The sequence below is a fragment of the Oncorhynchus gorbuscha genome, linkage group LG13, assembly GCF_021184085.1.
Source record: "Oncorhynchus gorbuscha isolate QuinsamMale2020 ecotype Even-year linkage group LG13, OgorEven_v1.0, whole genome shotgun sequence".
NCBI classification, from domain to species: domain Eukaryota; kingdom Metazoa; phylum Chordata; class Actinopteri; order Salmoniformes; family Salmonidae; genus Oncorhynchus; species Oncorhynchus gorbuscha.
The window spans coordinates 46,591,405-46,609,621 of NC_060185.1; the positions used below are offsets into that span (position 1 = coordinate 46,591,405).

At 43.7% G+C, this 18,217-nt stretch overlaps 1 protein-coding gene across 1 annotated transcript in view; it reads left to right on the plus strand.

Moving 5' to 3' along the window:
* The window catches only part of LOC123993024 (spectrin beta chain, non-erythrocytic 4-like), a 66,916-nt gene that overhangs the window by 39,448 nt on the left and 9,251 nt on the right, over nt 1-18,217 (plus strand). Inside the window, 8 exon segments of the mRNA XM_046294758.1 lie at nt 12,396-12,659; nt 14,604-14,828; nt 15,165-15,254; nt 15,346-15,624; nt 16,257-16,387; nt 17,094-17,298; nt 17,728-17,973; nt 18,066-18,200. Of these exon segments, the coding sequence (XP_046150714.1) occupies nt 12,396-12,659; nt 14,604-14,828; nt 15,165-15,254; nt 15,346-15,624; nt 16,257-16,387; nt 17,094-17,298; nt 17,728-17,973; nt 18,066-18,200 (1,575 nt within the window).

An 18,217-nucleotide genomic window follows, 5' to 3' on the forward strand; every position in this document is an offset into this window, starting at 1 on the left:
TCAAGGTGGTAGACATTTTTACGTGGTGGATTTTCTCCCCGACGTCACATGCCCGGCAGCTGTTGGAAGGTGCAACTTTGCCGGATACGGATATGCGGCCGCGCTTGCAGTGGTTGCCAGGCAACTGCCTGTCCCCTCCCAGCGTACCTCATGTGTGAAGGTAATTTGTCCAGCAGGAAGTGACGTATTAAAGGGCTAGTGTGAAGAGTACCAGAAAATGTATGACTTCACTGATAAAGAATGAAAATGTATGCCCTCACTACTGTAATTACAGGGATCCGATGCAGGTGAGACGGCTAGTTGGCTACCCCTTAGTTTCTAGGTCTGTAGATGGCATCTACAGCTAGAGTTCTTGTTTCTAAATGGAAAGTCACACCCATGTCCACATCCACCTTGATATTCTGAAAATCAATACAACGTAGTTGATGGACATTTTGTTACACGATGTTCAATGTGATAACGACCTTTGGGTGCCGAACCTAATTTTGGAAGTGTACAATTGAACATGCTTTAGGTGGGATTGTAATCATTGGATCTAGTGCTTGTCCCTGCAGTATGTAGAAGTTGTTACAAATTGGGCCTACCGCTGTTTCTCTCAATGCTATTGTTACCCAAAGCCCAATGGGCTCTTTATTTCCCCTTCCCCCTCGCTTTTCAGATAATTAATTGGCCTCATATCTACAATAAGTATGTGAATCTCACCCTTCTATTCTCTAGACCCCTCACTATTATTATAATAGGGACCTCCTGGATGAAGGTGACTCTCTCTCTCTCTCTCTCTCTCTCTTTGTTTCAGAGTGTATGTGTGTACATCGTGCGTGTGTGTGTTCTGGGTTATATATTATGAAAAGCATCCAGCATTATCAGCAGCGACCCTGACACTCCATTAATAGTGATGCCATAACAACATAATCACTGCCTTTTATAGTTGCAACTCCATCTCTTAGGTCCTTGGCATCCCATGACTCGTATCGTACACACACACACACACACACACACACACACACACACACACACACACACACACACACACACACACACACACACACACACACACACACACACACACACACACACACACACACACACACACACACACACACTTTCCTTAATCCCTATGGGAGTAGAGTTTGACCCCTGTGTTTTTGCAGGCCCTGCAATATACAGTGGGGGAAAAAGTATTTAGCCAGTCACCAATTGTGCAAGTTCTCCCACTTAAAAAGATGAGAGGCCTGTAATTGTCATCATAGGTACACTTCAACTATGACAGACAAAATTAGAAGAAAAAAAATCTAGAAAATCACATTGTAGAATTTCTAATTAATTTATTTGCAAATTATGGTGGAAAATAAGTATTTGGTCAATAACAAAAGTTTCTCAATACTTTGTTATATACCCTTTATTGGCATTGATAGAGGTTAAACGTTTTCTGTAAGTCTTCACAAGATTTTCTCACACTGTTGCTGGTATTTTGGCCCATTCCTCCATGCAGATCTCCTCTAGAGCAGTGATGTTTTGGGGCTGTTGCTGGGCAACACAGACTTTCAACTCCCTCCAAATATTTTTTAATGGGGTTGAGATCTGGAGATTGTCTAGGCCACTCCAGGACCTTGAAATGCTTCTTACGAAGACACTCCTTCGTTGCCCGGGCGGTGTGTTTGGGATCATTGTCATGCTGAAAGACCCAGCCACATTTCATCTTCAATGCCCTTGCTGATGGAAGGAGGTTTTCACTCAAAATCTCACGATACATGGCCCCATTCATTCTTTCCTTTACACGGATCAGTCGTCCTGGTCCCTTTGCAGAAAAACAGCCCCAAAGCATGATGTTTCCACCCCCATGCTTCACAGTAGGTATGGTGTTCTTTGGATGCAACTCAGCATTCTTTGTCCTCCAAACACGACGAGTTGAGTTTTTACCAAAAAGTTATATTTTGTTTTCATCTGACCGTATGGGAGAATGTCAATCTTCTTCTGGATCATCCAAATGCTCTCTATCAAACTCCCAGCTCTCTGCAGGTCATTCACTAGGTCCCCCCGTGGGGTTCTGGGATTTTTGCTCACCGTTCTTGTGATCATTTTGACCCCACGGGGTGAGATCTTGCGTGGAGCCCCAGATCAAGGGAGATTATCAGTGGTGTTGTATGTCTTCCATTTCCTAATAATTGCTCCCACAGTTGATTTCTTTAAACCAAGCTGCTTACCTATTACAGAGTCAGTCTTCCCAGCCTGGTGCAGGTCTACAATTTTGTTTCTGGTGTCCTTTGACAGCTCTTTGGTCTTGGCCATAGTGGCGTTTCGAGTGTGACTGTTTGAGGTTGGACAGGTGTCTTTTATACTGATAACAAGTTCAAACAGGTGCCATGAATACAGGTAACGAGTGGAGGACAGAGGAGCCTCTTAAAGAAGAAGTTACAGGTCTGTGAGAGCCAGAAATCTTGCTTGTTTGTAGGTGACCAAATACTTATTTTCAACCATAATTTGCAAATAAATTCATTAAAAATCCTACAATGTGATTTCCTGGATTTTTTTTCTTCTCATTGTGTCTGTCATAATTGAAGTGTACCTATGATGAAAATTACAGGCCTCATCTTTTTAAGTGGGATAACTTGCACAATTGGTGGCTGACTAAATACTTTTTTGCCCCACTGTATGGGGCGTGTGAGCCGAGAGGGCGAGTGAGCAGAGAGAGAGAACAGTCAGAGCTTCCTAGACGACAGGACATGGTAGGAATGTAGAGGGAGGCAGACAATTATGTCATACAGTTCCATGTTCAACCGTGTCAGGACATTGCTAATACCTAGCTATCAGTGTCCTCTTAATGGTTCGTGGAACATTGCTGTGAACACCGGTTCTTCACAATGTCTTGGCAACATTTTTGCTTTTCTTAATTAATACAAGATACTGTGCTATAATATTATGGAAGTACATCATGTATACTTGTAAAGTTGACCCAATGGCATTATTTGAATGATGAGGAGGCAGTAATGCAGATCAGATTGAGGCCTTTTATTTGCAAGTGAAGATTTAGCCACTGAACACCATGTAAAAAAATAATAAACTGGACACAAGGAACATAAATCAAATCAAATAGAGCTCAAATAAAAAAAAAGGTTTCAATCATACCTGAAAACCCAGAAGCATGCCGACTTTACCCTTTCTCTCCCTCTAACAAGGAAATTACAGGACTAAAATAATAATAACACTTCCCATTATGCATTTGACCAATGAGAACAACCCCATTGACATCATGGTAAATTATCAATTACAGGGCATGAAATACCAAACAACACGTTCAGTTAATAAACATATACATATTTTCCTAGCACACACTTCAATACAGGTGCTATTCCATGCTTTAGAGCATAAACATAATCTGGGATATGAACAAGTCCCCCCGGGATAAACTACTACTGCATTAACCGTATCATTAAGCATGCACTGGAACGCGCCCATTCGCCCATCAATTCTCAGACCAGGAAATGAACAGAACCCTAATCAATCAACGAGAAAACCCAAGGTAATAATTTACATTTCTTTAGATTAACCTTAGCGTATCATTTGTCAAACATGCTCACATTGTATTTATACTTTATACATAAAAGGCACTATTTTGACAAACCTAAAGTAATGGTAAATCTTAGCGCTGGTGGCAGCTTTATAGGTTTGGGGTGCGTCAGAAATATTTCGGACATTTTCACAACCAGAATTATGGGCGCATTAGCTGGCGGTGTCGCAAAAAGGGTTGCGTTTTGATGAATGATTAAGTTGACAGTTTTGTCGACGTTTGGCCTCTCAATGGCCTATCAGAGCGTTGTCATCAATTCGAATGTTAGTCTGTTATAGCCTAGTTCAATAGACTGCCCAATATTTGTTAAATATTTTAAACATGTTTGCAGTCTACATTATTCTAATTGCATTGCTTTAATATGGAAATACATTGTTAGACACAGTTGTGCGACTATAGTATGTGTTGGTTGAAACTCAATGTTAAATTCAAATCTCCCAACCAACATGTGTATGCCAATATGACACCAATGTGGATGAAAAAGTGCAAATCAACTTCATTGGAGGTACGCAACACTATCTCCACCTCTCGTCATGATCTGAGAACCACTATAACGGATTTTTGACAGGGTCCTAAACATTAGGATTGTCAGACAATGTTTTCCCCAAACCTAGCTCAAATTCTAGACATCGGATTAAAACGAGGCGACATAATCCCTAAGGTGACCATTAGATTTAGATCCATTTGGACTGAAAACGTTTTTAGGTGCAACAGTTTTGATTCAATTCACAATTTAGTGCTCTCACGTGCACATTTCTGCCCAATATAAACCAATGATGTGCTACCTTTTTTTTATAGCATTTCTGACAATGCTAAAATCTTTCCTGCTGAATCTGAGTTATAAAACCGGGTGCAACTCGTTTTCTATGCAACAGTAGCAGCTAGCAGGTATAAGGCTAACAGCTGTAGCTAGCTAACTAACGCCGGGTTGGATGAGAAGCAAAAGGAAGGTAGCTAGCAAGCTAGGTATATTGTGCTATGGGAGGTTTTTCACATGGTTGAAGTCCAAATCAAATACCATTTTATTAGTCACATATTTAGCAGATGTAATTGCGGGTGTAGTAAAATGTGTAAACTGCTGACCTGGACAGTTGTGTGTAACCAGAGCACAAACAAATAAACTATTGATTATCCTTGGATGCTATTATAGGCAGTTAGATACACTGAACTTGGGGAAACCGCTACGCTGCTAATTTATAATATATGTGCACACCAGAACAGACGCATGACTGTTAGAAGATCCAAATTCTATTCCTTACCTTATGCATTAATGTCAATGCAATTTTCTTTTCGTCATTTTAATCCACATTTGCAAGTGTCAAGTTCATTTTCACTGTGTACCCGAAAACCTGAAGTCGCCTACCACAAGTAAAAAGTAGCATGGGTGCGGGTTGCACATAATGATCATTGTTTGCTTGCTAGACCTGTGTGCAGTCAAAATAAAATGCCACGCTTGCTAACTCCGTTAGCTTATGTGATCAAATGAAATTGTTTTAGACTCTTGTTTTTCAACAAGCTAGAGAAATAAACAGTCACTCAGTACTGAGTGAAAGAACAGAGACATTGCATTATTGTGAGACCACCCCCTCTAAGAGTATGAATTAGGCTGTTTGAGGTTGGAATCCTAAGCAACCTGCCTACACATCATTGGAAGTACAACAGACCAACATACAGTGCCTTCAGAAAGTATTCACACACCTTTACTTTTTCCACATTTTGTTGTGTTACAACCTGAATTTAAAATGGATTCAATTGAGATGTTGTGTCACTGGCATTAGACACAATACCCCATAATGTCAAAGAGGAATTGTGTTTTTAGACACTTACACATTCATTCAAAATTAAAAGCTGAAATGTCTTGAGTCAATTACTATTTAAGCCCTTTGTTATGGCAAGCCTAAATAAGTCCATGAGTAAAAATGTGCTTATTAAGTCACATAATAAGTTGCATGGACGATTGTGCAATAATAATGTTTAACATGATTTTTAAATGACTACCTCATCTCTTTACCCCACACATACTGTACAATTATCTGTATGGTCCCTCAGTCAAGTAATGCATTTCAAACTCCAGACTCAACCACAAAGACCAGGGAGGTTTTCCAATGCCGTGCAAAGAAGATAACCTATTTGTGGGAGAGTAAAAAGCAGGCACTGAATATCCCTTTGAGCATGGTGAAGTTATGAATGATTCTTTGGCTGGTGTATCAATACACCCAGTCACTACAAAGATACAGGCTTCCTTCCTAACTCAGTTGCCGGAGAGGAAGGAAACTGCTCATGGATTTCACCATGAGGCCAATGGGGACTTTAAAACAGTTTAATGGATGTGATAGTTTTTTCCTAAGGATAGATCAACAACATTGTAGTTACTCCACAATACTAGCCCAAATAACAGAGTAAAAAGAAGGAAGCCTGTACAGAATACAAATATTCCAAACATGCATTCGGTTTTCAATAAGGCATTAAAGTAAAATTGAAAAAAATGTGGCAAAAAAATGTACTTTATGTACTGAATACAAACTGTTATGTTTTGGCATGGGTCCCCAGATCCTCAAAGTTCTACAGCTGCACCATCAAGAGCATGGTTGCATCACCGCCTGGTATGGCAACTGCTCGACATCTGACCGTAAGGCACTACAGAGGGTAGTGTGTACCGCCCAGTACATCACTGTGACCAAGCTTCCTGACATCCAGGACCTACAGTATATACTAGGCAGTGTCAGAGGGAGGCCAAAGACTCCAGTCACCCAAGTCATAGACTCTTCTCTCTGCTACCGCACGGCAAGCGGTAAAGGAGTGCCAAGTCTAGGACCAAAAGGCTCCTTAACAGCTTCTACCCCCAAGCCATAACACTGCTGAACAACAATGAATAAAATGGCCACCCGGGCTATTTACATTGACCCCTGCCTCCCCCCACTCGCTGTTCATTATCAATGCATAGTCACTTTACAAATAACCTCGACTAACCTGTACACACATTGACTCGGTACCGGTACCCACTGTATATAGCCTCGTTATTGTTATGTAATTTTCTTGTGTTACTTTTTGATTAGATACATTTTTTTTACTTTAGTTTATTTAGTAAATATTTTCTTAACTCTATTTCTTGAACTGTATGATTGGTTACGGTAAGGTTGTATTCACGGTAAGGTTGTATTCGGCGCATGTGACAAATACAATTTCATTTGATTTATGTTTGTGGCAAATCCAACACATCACTGAGTACCACTCTTCATATTCTCAAGCATGGTGGTGGCTGCATCATGTTATGAGTATGCTTGGGAGTGTTTGTTTTTAGGATAAAAACAAAATTAATAGAGCTAAGCCCATGTAAAATCCTAGAGGAAAACCTGGTTCAGTCTGCTTTCCAACAGAAACTGGAAGACAAATTCACCTTTCAATAGGACAATAACTTAAAACAAAAGGCCAAATGTGACCGACAGGCTGGATTCGTCTTTGAAATTGTGTTTTTTACATTGGATGAGTAGAGACTCAGAGCTAGAAAATGGCATATCATACACTACAGTTGAGGAACAATGGGAAAGTAATTCTGCTTGGAAAGTTGATAAACTTGTAACTTCACTTTTGAGAAAATGGATGTTGAATGTTTTGGTACCCACTGGAGAGCTCTTCTTTGTCAACACCCATTCAACATTGTTCACACCCTTTTAAGCTTTAGCCCCACCCATCTCTTTAAGGATTCATATGTGAGGCTATGTACTAAACAACCAAAGATTTTCTACGGGTGTGTTCATAAATTTAATCTGGAGTGCAGGGGGTGCTCTTCGTAAACTCAGCGTCCATTCTTAAATTCAGAGAACGCGCTCTCTGCGTGCACGCTGACACTCTGGCCGAGGAGTAGGTTTGATCCAAGTGTTCTGTCCTAACAGCAGTCAAGCACCCAAGCTAACTGACTAACGCTGGCTAGCTTGCTAGCTACGTCCAAACACAAATGAGAGAACAGCTCACCATTTTACTCGCTCTAACAGAGCTGGTTAGGCAGTTTTTATGTTATCCAGAGCATTGGTGTTTGCAACTGTGCTGCTGGCAACAATTTAATTATGTTTTTTCCCCAACATTTACTGACACCGGCTATATTCAACGGGTGTTGAGTGTTCATAAATTAGTCAGTTATTCTGCACTCTGGCACACTCAGACGAGAGTGCTCTGAAATGAGAAAAGATTGCCAAAGAATTTACCAGCTACCTCCATCGACAGTTGACGCAGTGACATCATACATATTCTATTGAAATAGTTATTTGCATAGTGGAATCTTTTGTTTAGACATGTAGCTAGCTAGCTAAACAATGAACCATAATCACAACTCATAACGTTACTACCGGAATCTGCATGTAGCTACCCAACCAGGTTCAATGTTAGCTAGCTAACATTAGACTGTAACTAGCAATTCAAATGGCTCTGAGATATGAATAGTATTACTAAACAGATCATACACTTAACGTTAACTAGCTAGCTACCTAACAGTACACTTTAACTTGAAATGAAAATGACTTTCTGACAATTAGAAACTTTTAATATCTGAAAATGTAACTAGCAAAACTATCTTACCTGTATACATGGACGTGTTTTATAGAACAGCCTTCTGTGTGTTCTCTTTACAACTCCGTCTGCATATTTGCAATCAAACGCCATAATTTTCTCCATCTCCTAAGCTATCATATTCTATTTCCACTGATTTTTAAAAACTCGATCCTCCGGAAAGTGGAGAGCAACACTTGCAATTCTACTATGTGATATCTTTAAAAAAAGTTATGTTAGAAAGGATTGCCTACACATACTGGCCAGCTCATGTTATAGACAGAAGCGTGCTACATGTCAGACCAATCCAAACTCATCTCTCAGGATGTCCTGCACACTCATTATCTCAGCCAATCATGGCTAGCGGGAAGGTTGCTTCCTTTTTCCGTGGCTAAACCAATCATTAATTTTAACACTTTTTTTTCATATTTACAGATGGCATACAGGTCTGCTATTAAGGCACATTAAAGTTCACATGTTCCAGAAGGCATTTCTGTCCAAAAATGCATTTTGATTAAGAAATGTTTACGTTCAAATGGCGCTCCTGTGAAGTAATGACGCATGACAAACGAGTCACAAATATACACTGGAGTTGCTTACCAAAACGACATTGAATGTTCCTGAGTGGCCTAGTTACAGTTTTTGACTTAATATGGCATAGAAATCTATGGCAAGACTTGCCATCTAGAAATGATCAACAACCAACTTGACTGAGTTTGATTTTTTTTTAAGAATAATGGGCAAATATTGAACAATCCAGGTGTGCAAAGATTTACAACAAAAAAACATCTGTTATCATTGCCAAAGGGGATTCTAATATGTTTTGACTCAGGGGTGTGAATACTTATGTAAATGAGATATTTCTCCCCAAAAAGTAACAATTTTTCACTTTGTCATAATGGGCTATTGTATGTAGAGGGGTGAGAGATAAATCTATTTAATCCGTTTTGAATTCAGGCTGTAACACAACAAAATGTGGACTATGTCCAGGTGTACGAATACTTGCTGAAAGCAATGTAACTACTCTTGTAGGTCAAAGTTGTGTATTGGAAAACCTTGGTAGAGCAGGACACATTGTGAATTGAATTTATTTTTCGGCTTCAGACCCATGCCTACTTCTCACTGAATTTTTGTAAATATTTTTTTTTATAGGCTATAGTGTTTGCACTGATATAGGGCCTAGGCCTACTGTAAATTGCAGTCTGGCCTGAAAAGATCGAATGCGAATAAAACGAAACAACAACTTGTTTTAAATAGGCTATCTGTAAATACAGTTTCTCCCTGTGGGCGTGTAATACGCACAAGCCAACTTAGACTATGGAGGATTTTACGCACATCCAGACTTTTCACAGGAGCTGGATAAAGATCCATTAGAAATAGAAAGGGGTTACGTCCACTCAACGTTATACTGCTCGCAAATGTAATGTTTTATGAACATCAGGAAACCTTTTTACAGATCATATTTGCACTTCTCCAGAAATAGCAGACAAAATTTCATTCAAGCCGTGAACTTTCTCACCATTAGCCCATGGACGAGGATGATATTATAAATCACATCTCTCGCTCCATGAGCACAAGGCAATGTGTTCACACTTAGGCCAGAAGACACAGAATTGCCAAAGAGCTTGCGTTTGACACTAGTGACGCCTTTAATACCAGAAGAAAATAGAGCCCAAAGAGTTATTTACTGGCCTGGGCGACGCATGACAACAGGTTTGCGCCCTGAACCAATTGTCGGCGAGCGACCAGAATCTCTCACGTGTTTCTTTACTTCTCCAGGTGATCACCCATCAAAAGGACATCACTATCCACACATAAATAGTCTATTAATTGGTGTTTTTTTTTAAAAACCTTTATTTAATTAGGCAAGTCAGTTAAGAACAAATTCTTATTTTCAATGACGGCCTAGGAACAGTGGGTTAACTGCCTGTTCAGGCACAGAACAACAGTCAGCTCGGGGATTTGAACTTGCAACCTGCCGGTTATTAGCCCAACGTTCTAACCACTAGGCTACCCTGCCACCCCATATTAATAAATGTGCTTCCCATAAACCATTTCATAAACAATGTCTGGCTTCATTATAAGGCATGGCCTTAGATCAAGCGACAAAGGACAATCTTCACAAGGCTTGATATTTCCTTCAATACACTCATTGATATATGTTGACTTCTCTTGATGCCTGCTGGCACGTATGGCCATGGTACCCTCAGCATAATCATGTGACTGTGTCTGGTCCTCCCAAGCAGATTTATGCCTTCAGGCCTTCACACATGGAGTAATATTGACACAATAGCTTCCGTGGACACAACCAGCCAAACGCAATGGCCACACTTGATGCAATTATAATTCAATAACAGATGTTTGATATTGCATACATGATCACATAGTGACGATTCTGTTTTTCCTTGCCATCTGTTATTTGTGTGGTCATTATGGTAATTCAAGTTTTCCTGGTCCTTTTGGCTACTGATGAACTTGTTTTGAACATTTGTACTGACAAAGTCTACGAGTTGGGTAGAATACCCTTGCTGCACCTCTCATCCGGTGATCAGGAAAGTAACATATGCATGCTGAGATATTTTGGCCCTGTTGGGAGTGTGTCCCTTCACAGTGCAGCTGGGGTGTGCTTCTCCAAATGAGGACATCCTTTGTGTGGGCAGATCACGAGAAGACTGTGCTGGATCAGAGGGAAGAGGATACTCCACTGATGGTGCAGCTGTTAAGAGCAGCAGCAAAGCAAATGTCCTCCCAACTGGAGTATATACAATAGAGATATTTCTATGCTTTGTTGTTCGGAGCCTTAAGCAGAAGCAAGTACTGCGTTTCAGGGGAACGGGACTGTTTTTAACTGATCACAAAGGGATCTAACTAACTAGCATTTCAATCCTTCCACATGAAATGCACACTTATCTCCAATCAGCAAATTACATTATAGTGGCTTGAAATGCAAATACATTTTTTTTTTGTGGGGGCGGCCCTATAGGCTCTTTATGGTGCCTTGGGGAAATGGTGAGTTCAGGCAGGCCATCCTTGTTTTATGTCCTTGAGTGTAATATCTGTGAGCTCTGCTGTGCTGACTCACTGAGATCTAGCCCCCCCACACACAACCCACCTCTGACAGAGAGTGAATTACAATGGGGGGGATGTTAGATCATGGGTAAGTTAAATCTCCTCTCCGGTCGTCACTGGCTAATGTCTCCATCGCGGCAAAAATTAAGTGAGATGATTGCGTAGTTTACAACCCCCGTTGCTCGGAACACTTGCGTGCACTCAGGCGCACAGGAGAGAGAGCAAGTGTATGTCTATCTGCCTCTCTGGGTCTGTGATGGTGTGTCACGGCAGGCAGCAACTCTGTGTGCTCTCCTCTCATTCGCTGGCTCAGTCTCTGGGGTTGCGGTTGTTATGCGATTAAGCTAGGCTTACTGGAAAGAATCGTGACTATGCAGAGAGCTTTTAAATCTGGGTCTATTCTGAAAAGACCTGAGTGTGTCATGAATGAAATCAACAAGAAATTAGTCAAACCTGAAACCTCCAAACCGATGAAGACCGACAAAGGAGAGATCCATACCAGATGATTCAATCAGGAAGTGAAATGATGATAAGAGAAGTGCGTTTTATCTGTGAGCTCAGACCTCTAAAGGTGAAGTGGTTTTCTGGGCTGCCAGGGCCAAGCAAGCCCTCCTAACCCAATTTGGTGTGCACTGATAGGCCAGTGTCAGGAGCAGCTGGTCTGGAGCCCAGGCTGTAGCCTCCATAAAGGTGTACCACTGAGTCACAGCTCAAGCTTACAAGCTAACAATGGAAGGCATTTTCTTTGTCATTTTACGTGATTGCTTAGAAACCTTTTTATTTACCTACCAGATTAAAGATCTAGAAAAACCATAGCCAACTCCGTATCAATCAAATTTACATCAGCAGGTGTAACAAAATGCTTAAATGTATGCTCCCATATGGTAAACTGCCAATGTGGTAGTCACAAATTGTTTCTGCCTATGATGGAACTATTTATAGAATGATTTCAATGGATACAATCCTACATTTACGACAGTAGATTGTTTATGACACCAATGTTCCATAAGTGATATAAATGAGACTTTATTTTTCATGTTATTATAACCTCCACTCATCAATGTCTAATAACTCTAACCCCCCCCCCCCATCTCCCTTTCTCTCTGTTCCATCTCCTCGTCCTCCCTCTCCATTACCCTAACCTTCAACCGCCATCCTACATCTCTCTCAACCTCTTCTTCCTATCCTCCACCTGCTCCCCTCTTCCATCCTCCAGGAGGGCCAGCAGTTGATCCAGGAGAAGCCCGAGCTGGGCCCGGTGGTGCGGAGGAAGCTGGGGGAGATCCACGAGTGTTGGCAGGACCTGGAGAGCACCACCCAGGCCAAGGCCCGCCAGCTGTTTGAAGCCAACCAGGCTGACCTGCTGGTACAGAGCTACACCAGCCTGGACCATCAGCTGCACCAGTTGGAGGGACAACTGGGCTACGTGGACCAGGGTCAGGACCTGACCAGCGTCAACAAGCAGCTCAAGAAGCTCCAGGTCTCTTCCTCTTCAATATATGGTCCAACTACTGTTACAGTTTTTGGTTTTGTGATCAGTTGGGAATATTTTTGGGTATGGTGAAGCTATTGTCATACATAATGAAAATGTAGGTTAAAGTTGAATATCGCAGTGTATCTCTATATACAAAAACCTAGGGTTGTTCTGTGTGAACAACCTATACAGTAAGAGGTGGTTCAGGTTTTTTTCCTGTCCAGGAAGCTCTACCTCTGTTCTGTCACTACTACTGGGTCCATACATCTTATCAGTTCATCATGCGTCTCTCATTCTCCTCTCCAACAGCATGCTGCCCCTAAGGGCTGCTTACAGTTCCCTTTCAGCCTGTAATTGTGCTTTGTGTACAGTATGCTCCACCACTCAACCTCCATCCAGGGGTACAGTAACCTTTTCACTTCAGTTCATTTCTCTCATGGGTACTCTAATCTTTCCTTTATTTTCCTTTAATTCGTTCCTTTCCTTACTTCCTTCCTTTCTTTCTTCCTTTCCTTTCCTGTCCTTTCCTTTTTCTCTCTTAATTTCTTTATTTTATCCCTCTTTATACTCTAATGCTAGTATTTTTGTCTTTTTCTTTCTGCTTCCTTCCAGCCACTACCACTCACTCATCCTGTCCTGCTGTTCACCCTGTGATCTATGGTGTGAGCAGAATCACTGTCTCATCCTGTCCCGCTGTTCACCCTGTGATCTATGGTGTGAGCAGAATCACTGTCTCATCCTGTCCCGCTGTTCACCCTGTGATCTATGGTGTGAGCAGAATCACTGTCTCACCCTGTCCCGCTGTTCACCCTGTGATCTATGGTGTGAGCAGAATCACTGTCTCATCCTGTCCCGCTGTTCACCCTGTGATCTATGGTGTGAGCAGAATCACTGTCTCATCCTGTCCCGCTGTTCACCCTGTGATCTATGGTGTGAGCAGAATCACTGTCTCATCCTGTCCCGCTGTTCACCCTGTGATCTATGGTGTGAGCAGAATCACTGTCTCATCCTGTCCCGCTGTTCACCCTGTGATCTATGGTGTGAGCAGAATCACTGTCTCACCCCGGAAACTCTAACATTTGGCTTCATATGGAAATGTAAGAAAATCTCCACTCCACTGTGTGTGTCTGTGTGTCTGTGTGAGACTAAGAAATGGTCCTGTCTATTAATTCAAGGACCATTTCTGTCAAAATTAGAACTAATGTTCCCATGTTTTGTTTTATTTGTGATTCAATGGTATAACATTTGCGTAAGCCAATAGAAAGTGTGCTTATTCCCGTGGCAGCCATCCCGAAGGCTCTTTTCCTCCCAATTCCTAAGAATTTCCAAAGTCAAATCGTCATGTGAATTCGTAAGGGATTGATCGGCCTCATTCTGCCTCCTACTCTAATTCACTTTACCATGGCACCCATGCAACAACTCTTTGCATCTGGCCCACTTTTCGAAGTAGTTAGCCTCAGTGACACTACTTCACCTCCCTGGTGATCTCAACCTGATGCTTGTGTCCCAAAATGAGTGTCACTGCCTTGGTGAGAATCACCACCCCCCTCAGAATTACCTGACAGCTCTGGAGAAGTAATTGCCTTGTAGTCAATTGCGGTAGATCTAACTACTATCATCCAAACACTTCTCATGAATTGTTACGACAGACTGACCAGTAGAGCAACTGATCATGTACACCTAGGAAATCCATCAGTGGCTGACTCCTGAGTTGGTTGTTGTCCGGATACTTTGGTGAGAGGGGCTCGATAGATGAACCAACGTATCCCCTCAATACTCACCAGGCGTCTCGCTGTCCCATGGACTTCCTCCCTCCCGCTCTTTATTTCCTCTCCTTTCTCCCTCCTTCCTTCACTCGCCCCTCCTCCACCGCTTCAATTCCATTCCCCTTTGCTTCCATTCCACCTCCTCTCTGACTCCCTCTCGCATCCCCTCGCTCCCTCTCTCCAGACGATGGAGTGTCAGATGGAGGAGTGGTATAAGGAGGTGGGGGAGCTGCAGGTGGCGGCGGCCTCCGTCCCCCAGCAGGGCCAGGTCATGGACACGGTCAGCGAGTGCCAGTCCGCCGTGGAGACGCGCATCGTCCGCCTCATCGAGCCGCTCAAGGAGCGCCGTCGCATCCTTCTGGCCTCCAAGGAGGTTCACCAAGTGGGCCGGGACCTGGAGGACGAGATAGTGAGTGGCCGTCCTGATCGTCCTCCGATTATACCCACACACACCACGCACACTTACAGACACTTAGAGAACACCCGCACACCTCCCCCAGTCTACTCAGACCACTTCACGCATACATTTGCTTCTAAAAGTGTGTCTTACAAGTGTCATCGACAAGGGTTGAAGTGTTGCTTAAGTCTGCGACTAACCCCCCCTTTTTTTGTTGTTGAAGATTTATCTTGAAGAAAGATGCATGTAACTCTAAACTGATGCAATATCATGCTGGTGATAAACCTAGAACAGTTACCAGAGTTTGCAGGTGCTTCTTTGCTAGTTTAACCTGTGATGTGTTTGCAGCTGTGGGTGCAGGAGCGGCTGCCTGCCGCCACGTCTCAGGAGCACGGCTCCAGCCTGCAGGCTGTGCAGCAGCTCATGAAGAAGAACCAGGTGTGTGGCAGCTAGCTGAGGATAACCACATCTTTACAGTATATGTCTATCTATCTGGACATCGTCTTTCTGTTCCCCCCCCCCCCCCCAGACTCTGCAGAGGGAGCTACAGGGCCATCGGGCGAGGGTGGAGGACGTCCTGGAAAGAGCTAATGTCATCGCCTCCATCCGCAGCCCCGAGGCTGACTGTGTGCGGGCGGGCCTGGAGCAGCTCAATGGGCTGTGGGGTCTGCTGTGGGCCGAGACAGAGAGAAGACAGCTGGTGCTGGATGCCATGTACCAGGCCCAGCAGTACTACTTTGACACGGCCGAGGTGGAGGCCTGGCTCAGCGAACAGGAGCTGCACATGATGAACGAGGAAAAGGGAAAGGTAGGCAGGCGAAGAAGCTAAAGGGGCGGCAGGGTAGCCTAGTGGTTAGAGCGTTGGACTAGTAACCGGAAGGTTGCAAGTTCAAACCCCTGAGCTGACAAGGTACAAATCTGTCATTCTGCCCCTGAACAGGCAGTTAACTCACTGTTCCTAGGCTGTCATTGAAAATAAGAATTTGTTCTTAACTGACTTGCCTAGTTAAATAAAAGGTCAAATATATATTTTTTAAATAAAAAAAATCACCAGGCGCTGATGTACTTAATCTGCCCAGTTACCTTTTTACAGTAAGATGATTGGCTTTTTGGAAGAGGGAAAAGTTGTATGTGCATAGGTGTAGTACAATGTCATTGTGTCCCTCCAGACATCAGCAACTGTACATGAACACCAGTGGAGGCTGCTGAGGGGAGGACGGCTCAAAATAACGGCCGGAAAGGAGCAAATGGAATGACATCAAACACCTGGAAACCATGTATTTGATACCATTCCACCGATTCCGCTCCAGTCATTACCACGAACCCGTCCTCCCCAATTAAGGTGCCTCCAACCTCCTGTGATGAACACTCCCCTTGAATTGTTAGCATTTTGAAGTTTGTGAGAATGGACTGTCAAGAGTGTTGTGGCCTCCCCTTCAGGATGAGCCCAGCACCCTGCAGCTACTGAAGAAGCACCTGGTACTGGAGCAGACGATAGAGGACTACGCTGAGACGATAGGCCTTCTCTCCCAGCAGTGCAGGCAGCTACTGGAGATGGGACATCCAGACAGGTCAGTGTTGGTGCCCCACAAACCTTTCACCACGCTACAACACACCAAGACTTTTGTGGGATCGAACGTTGGTTATAGTAGCTGTAAAGTGAGTGTGCCATGAAATGCACATTTAAAATACTGCCTTAAAAGCTCAAAGGAAATCCCATATACGATAACTAAGGATCTCATTTTGTGACTTGATTGAAGAGGACCCAGGGCCTCTACACTCTATGTCTACTGGGTGCTGAGGAGTAACCCGGTAGTAAATGGCAGACTGCTTGAATGACATAACCCCTGTAGAGAAGGTAGTACAGCACAGTAAAGTAGGCCAGTCATAGACTCCTGTTGCTCTGTTATGGCAGCAGAGTGAATCATGGTGACATCAGGGTCAGCACTGGGTCCGTAATACTTCTCTGTCTCTGGCGTCGATGCTAACGGCGCTATCATCTTAGCTCTTAGCTGTTAGTCGATGCTAGACCTGCATCTCTGCACTAGTAGGGTATTGTTTTTTTACGGGTTGTCCATGTCGTTCTCATGTTGTTCAGTTTGCTTTGTAAGTCTTATCCTCCTCACATTTACTCCTTCTGGAAACTCAACAGCAGCTCATGGTTTTACATGTCCAAATTAGTTTCACTGCAGGATCTCAGCTCCCACACATTACCCCTCAATTTTACCCTGTGTTTACTATTCGTCTCTAACCCTGTCTCTGGTGTGTGTGTCTCAGTGAGCAGATCAGTAAGCGTCAGTGTCAGATGGACCGGCTGTACGTGTCTCTGAAGGACCTGGTGGAGGAGAGAAAGTCTCGTCTGGAGCAGCAGTACTGGCTCTACCAGCTCAACCGCGAGGTGGACGAGCTGGAGCAGTGGATCGCCGAGAGGGAGGTGGTGGCCAGCTCGCCAGAACTGGGACAGGACTTTGAACACGTCACGGTCAGTGGGACCTGAATGGACAAAACATTCAACAATCTGATAATCCTCTTAGTCCTCTGTAGCTCGGTTTGTAGAGCATTGGCGCTTGCAACGCCAGGATTGTGGGTTCGATTCCTGGGACCACCCATACGTAGAAAATGAATTCCTGCATGACTGTAAGTCGCTTTGGATAAAAGCCTCTGCTGTATGGCCTCTATTGTTATAGCGTGTGTCTAAAGACTGTTGGCAATGGAGTTAATATGGCTCAAAGAATGGTATACAGTACACCGTATCACCGTATTCTTGCTTAGTAAGGAAGTAGCATGTATTTCAATGGATTTAGTTTCTCTAAGTAGCCCATTACCGTTTTAGCAACATTGCTTAGCTTGGCCAAACAGATATTGATCATCCCTTCATTCCTCTCCTCCTCTCTCCTTCTCCTCCCTTCAGATCCTGCAGGAGAAGTTCACAGAGTTTGCGTCGGAGACGGGCAGTCTGGGTCAGGAGCGTGTGACGGCGGTTAACCAGATGGTGGACGAGCTGATCGACTACGGCCACGCCGACGCCGCCACCATCGCCGAGTGGAAGGACGGCGTGAACGAGGCCTGGGCCGACCTCCTGGAGCTCATGGAGACCCGGGCACAGATGCTGGCCGCCTCGCACCAGCTCCACAAGTTCTTCACCGACTGCCGTGAGGTAGCGTTTCTACCACAAGAAGTGCCAAGGGATACAGGTCTGTGTCGTGTTTTGATGTGTCTCTGATGGGCCGTTATCGCATTGTGCTGCAGGTCTTGGCCCAAATCGACGATAAGCAGCGGAGGTTGCCCGAGGTGCGGGCGCGCCAGGGTGGCACCGCCAACACCAGCACCCTGCAGAGGCTCATGCAGAGCTTCGAGCACGACATCCAGCTGCTCGTCACTCAGGTGAGGCCCCGCCCACT